General features: G+C 54.1%; 1 protein-coding gene across 1 annotated transcript; it reads left to right on the plus strand.

Moving 5' to 3' along the window:
• Positions 1-437: 437 nt before the first annotated feature.
• Positions 438-3222, plus strand: LOC113194925 (kallikrein-4). The gene is made up of 5 exons (XM_026406219.2): positions 438-498; positions 1567-1729; positions 2090-2340; positions 2420-2556; positions 3070-3222. Exons 1-5 carry the CDS (start codon positions 438-440, stop codon positions 3220-3222), a joined length of 765 nt encoding a protein of 254 aa, XP_026262004.1.
• The last annotated feature ends 1694 nt before the right edge of the window (positions 3223-4916 follow it).

The following is a 4916-nucleotide window of genomic DNA, read 5'->3' on the forward strand; positions in this document are numbered from 1 at the left end:
TCTTCATCTGCTGTTTTCAGCCTCAGGATGCCCTCTCTACATCTCCTGTCCAAAGAGGTCTCTCCCTAGCTCTCTCTAGTTAGAATTTGCTTCTCTGATTCTCTGAGTCTCCATCTCCAACTCGCTGACTCTGATCAAATGCTTAACCTCCCTGTCTCTGTGGCTCTCTCTCTCTCTCTGCATCTTGCCTCTGTCCCCAGGGTCCTCCCCACTCCTCTCCCTGTTCATAGATGGTGGACACTTTCTCTGTACCTTCCTCTCCACTTTCTGTCTCTTTCTCCCTCTGTCTCTGAATATCTCTCTCTGCATTCTGAGTCCCAAACAGGGGCCTGTAGATGTTCAGTAACATCCCAGGGGGCCCAGAAGGGAAGAGAGAGAGGAGAAGCTCTGTTCTGAAGGTCCCCGGATTCCCCTCCTCATTCCCAGGTGCCGACACGATGGTCACAGCAGGAAACCCTTGGGGCTGGTTCCTGGGGTACCTCCTCCTTGGGGTCACAGGTATCTGAGTGTGTGTGACTGCCTGAGGGCACAGTGTGGGCTACAGTCCAGGTGGGATTTATGTTCCTCTGCTGTGTGAAAGGACCATGTGGCCGTGTGCCCCTGTGGTGGGACACATAGGTAATTCCTCACATCTTGGTGACTGTGCATGTAGCAGTGTGATTGCGTGTGTGGTGTGTTATTGGGTAAATGGCTTTGGTAGCTTGTGCCTCTGAATAGCCTGCAGAGTGACAACGCTGTATGGATGCCGTGGGACAGGGGAGGCAGAGGGTGCCATTACATGGGAGATGGCACATCCTCCCGAGGAGTCACCCATTGCTGAGGATCGGGGCCTGCTTCCTGGGTCTCCAATCCTCAGATTCACTGGCACCCACGGCAGGGACTATGATGGTGTTTCTGTGTGAAGTGACTGTGGCTGGGTGCGACCAGGCCAGGCTGGCGGAAGGCATGGCCAGGGCATTACAAAATGTGACCAACTCCCTGAGTAGCTGGCTGTGTGTGCCCAGCCTGGGTGAGGGTCCGCTGTGCTGGGAGACTCCTGTTACAGGGCTTGGTTTGCAGAAGAAGAATGTTATGTGGGTCCTAGAGATGGGTCAGTGACTCAAATCTGGAACCCTTCTGAAAAATGTGTTGTCTTTATGAGCTGATCTCATCTCCCAGGCCTCCTCCCAAGGGACCTGACCCCACCCTGTGTGCCCTGACCCCCACCCCTGAAGCTTGTCCATGGCTCCCCTCCCTATCCATGTCTGCAAGGGTCCAGTCTCCAGAGCCTGCCTCCAGCCTAGACTGCGCGTAGGCCACACCCCAAATAGTGATCCCTCCTTCTGCCGCTGACTCCTCCGCAAGACCTCCGACTCTGTCCCCAAACTCTGACCACACCCCTGCACTCAGACCCTACCCCGGGAGCCCTGATCCTGCCTTCTAAACCCGCCCCACAGCCACGACCCCGCCCCTGAACCCCTGGCCCCACCCCGAGGCCCTGGCCACGCCCCTTCACTGGGACTCCCCTACCCCTGGAGCCTTGGGCTTTCCTCCTGGGCCGGCCCCCAGCCCTGACTCCGCCTCCAGGGTCCCTCGCCTGGAGTGGCGGCAGCCACATCATAAACGGCGAGGACTGCATCCCTCACTCGCAGCCCTGGCAGGCGGCACTGTTCAAGGAAGATGAGTTTTTCTGCTCGGGAGTCCTCGTGCATCCCCAGTGGGTGCTGTCAGCCGCGCACTGTTTACAGAAGTGAGTGCAGGAGGGGGTGAGTGTGTCGCTATCTCAGGGGAGGGGGCTCACACAGACCCAGCATCTGTGGCGACAGCTGTGCTGGCTCGTGGACCCAAGCCTGGAACTGGGGAGTCCAGGGGTAGGGCAAGGCAGGCGCGCACAATGTTGCTTTGGGAAGATTCAGAGAGCCCTGGGACTGGGTCACCCGAGGCTTGGGGCAGGTTCTGATCCCTGGTTGTTGCGGATGAGGATTTGAGGTCACGGTTAGGTGACTCCTAGCACGGTGCTTGGCAGGGAGATGGGGTGGGTCCTAGAGTGGGGACGGCCTGGGTGGGAGGGTAGTCGTCACAGAACTCAACCTGCTCCCGTGGTCCTCAGCTCCTACACCGTGGGTCTGGGTCTGCACAGTCTTGAGGCCAACCAAGAACCAGGCAGCCGAATGATGGAGGTCCTCCTCTCCATCCAGCACCCCCAGTACAACAATCCCTTCTTCGCCAACGACCTCATGCTCATAAAGTTGAAGGAATCCGTGCCTGAGTCGGACACCATTCGGAAGATCAGCATCACCTCCCAATGCCCAACACCTGGGGATTCCTGCCTTGTCTCTGGCTGGGGTCTGCTGGAGAATGGTGAGCCTGTGCCACCTCTGCCCTCTGTGAGGGGTCCCCCTCCCAACCAGAGGGGCTGACCCAGAGCTCTGTGTCCCAGGCAGGCTGCCCACGCTGCTCCAGTGCACGAACGTCTCGGTGGTGTCCGAGAAGGTCTGCAGTGAGATCTACACCTCCCTGTACCACCACAGCATGTTCTGCGCAGGCGGGGGACAGGACCGGAGGGACTCCTGCAACGTGAGAGATGTCGCAGGGGGGGACAGAGAAGTGGTGACGGGAGGTACAGTGAGGAGTAGAGACAGGGGGATGGGAACAAAGGGAAAGAGACCGGAGGAAACAGGAATAAGTACAAAGGAGAATACAGAGGCAGAGGAGGAGAGAAAGAAACGGAGCTGGAGGCCAAGGCACACCCAGAAGAGCCCAGTGAGATCCAGACAGACTCCAGGAGGGAGGCGCGTGAGAAACAGGAGGAATCCCAAGAACCAGAGAGATGCAGAGGCTCAGAGAGAGGAATAACCCATGGGAACACACAGGACAGACAGATCAACAACAAGCCTGAGGGAAGCTCGGGGCCCACTCTGGGCACAGGGAGCAGGCAGGGGGTCAGGGACCTGCAAGGGACTTCCAGGGGTGGGTGGCTGCTTGTTTTCTGTCTTTGTCTCTCAATCTCATGTGGCTCCTCTCTGATCCCACATCTAGCCCCACCTCTCAGTGTTTTGGATTCTGACTCTCTCCTTCTCTCCATAACAGGGTGACTCTGGGGGCCCCCTGGTCTGCAACAGGTCCCTGCAGGGCCTCGTGTCTTTGGGACAAGCCAAGTGTGGCCAGCCTGGCATGCCAAGTGTCTACACCAACCTCTGCAAGTTCACTGACTGGATACAGAAAACCATCCAGGCAATTTAGCCCTGGGGATTGGACCCACGGAACTGGCCTCCCTCACCCAGGAGCCCAGGACCTTAGTTACCATCTCCCTGCGGCCCAGAGGTCCAGAGCCCAGCCCTCCTCCCTCAGACTCAGGAGTCCATTCGGAATCTTTTCCTGTCTGCAATGCCCTTATCAGCCCAGTGTTTCCTAGCCTCCTGGGTATTAGGCTGGTTTTCACCCTTTGATCCCCTTCCCCGCCCCCACCCCCACCCCCACCCCAGAGTAAAGTGTGAGAGCAGCCGGGTTCTGTTGGAAGTGTCCTCCTTGCTTCTCTTCCCATTGAAGGATTCCAGCAAATAGCTTTTCCACCCTTAGTCTTGTTTCCCCGTCTGGCAAGCAGGAGCTTTGAACAGGAGGCCACAGGGTTCCAGGGGGAGCAGCTGCACCTGAGAGGTTAAGAGAAACCAGTCCTGTGAATGTTGTCCAGTGCCTGAAAATCCAAGTCAGCAAACAGTAGATTTAAGTGATTTCTCGATTCATTTAACTGTTTGGTTTTGATTACCTTTTTCCATTTTCGTCTTCTTAGCTGCATGTTAAGTTTGCTGGATGTGGTGGCACACACCTGTAATCCCATCAGCTAGAGAGATTGAGGCAGGAGGATCATGAGTTCAAAGCCAGCCTCAGCAACAGCAAGGTGCTAAGCAACTCAGTGAGAACCTGTCTCTGAATAAAATACAAAATAGGGCTGGGGATGTGGGTCAGTGGTCGAGTGCCCCTGAGTTCAATCCCCAGTACCAAAAAAAAAAAAAAAAAAAAAAAAAGATGCATGATTTTATCTACTTCAGGACCCTTGCTGGAGGCTGGTGGGAAGGCAGGATACCTGGGGACAGAGGGAAGACCCAGGGACAGTGGCAGAGACCTGGGGACAGAGAGGGGGACCCAGACACAGAGAGGGGAAACCCAGGGACAGAGGCAGGGGAACCCAAGGACAGAACGGGGGTGACCTAGGAACAGAGAGAGGGGAAGACTGAGCGACAGAGAGGGTGAGCCCAGGCCCCTAGAATATGAGGAACTGCTATTAGACTCTTCATCGGTAAATTACACCAGGAAGAATGTGCCTATAAAAATTTATATTCAAGATGTATTCATAAATCACTGTGCATCTATCTCCATAAGGAGATATCCAAATTTTTATGGATCTTTTAAAAGATCCTCAAATATAGAAAGGAGTGAGATCACTAAAATTAAATCAACAAATTCCAACTCATCAAAGGGGATTTTTAAAGTGACCCAAAGAAAATGATAGAACAAACAAGATAAAAATGAATAAGGATAAAGATTATTTGAACAATGTGACTAAACCCTTCACCCAGTGGGCATCTGCAGAACATTCTTCCCGGGGTCTGGAGGACACAGACTCTTTTCAAAACACTACTTTAGGGATGGCTGAAATTAAAAGGATCGACAGCAGCCGGTCTCCATCAGTGCAGGGCAGCTGGCACTTCTGTGCCTTGCTGGGAGCAGTGTAAGATGGTACCACGACTTTGGAAAGTAGTTTGGCAAATTCTTAGCAAGATGTACTTGCATCTGTTCCATGAGCAGCAACTTTATTTCTAGTTTTTATGGAAGAGACATGAAAAAAAAATATATGCTTGTCTAAGAATGTTCATCGTAGTTTGGTTTATAGTAGTCAGATTCGAAACAGAGCAAGTGTCCATCAAAGGGCGAGTAGG

The sequence above is a fragment of the Urocitellus parryii genome, chromosome 15, assembly GCF_045843805.1.
Source record: "Urocitellus parryii isolate mUroPar1 chromosome 15, mUroPar1.hap1, whole genome shotgun sequence".
In the NCBI taxonomy this organism is placed as follows: domain Eukaryota; kingdom Metazoa; phylum Chordata; class Mammalia; order Rodentia; family Sciuridae; genus Urocitellus; species Urocitellus parryii.

Coding starts and splice junctions, on each gene's coding strand:
- LOC113194925 (XM_026406219.2), top strand. CDS start 438: ATGGTCACAGCAGGAAACCCTTGGGGCTGGTTCCTGGGGTACCTCCTC. Junction 499..1,566: donor CCTCCTCCTTGGGGTCACAG/GTATCTGAGTGT, acceptor CTCCGCCTCCAG/GGTCCCTCGCCTGGAGTGGC. Junction 1,730..2,089: donor GCCGCGCACTGTTTACAGAA/GTGAGTGCAGGA, acceptor CGTGGTCCTCAG/CTCCTACACCGTGGGTCTGG.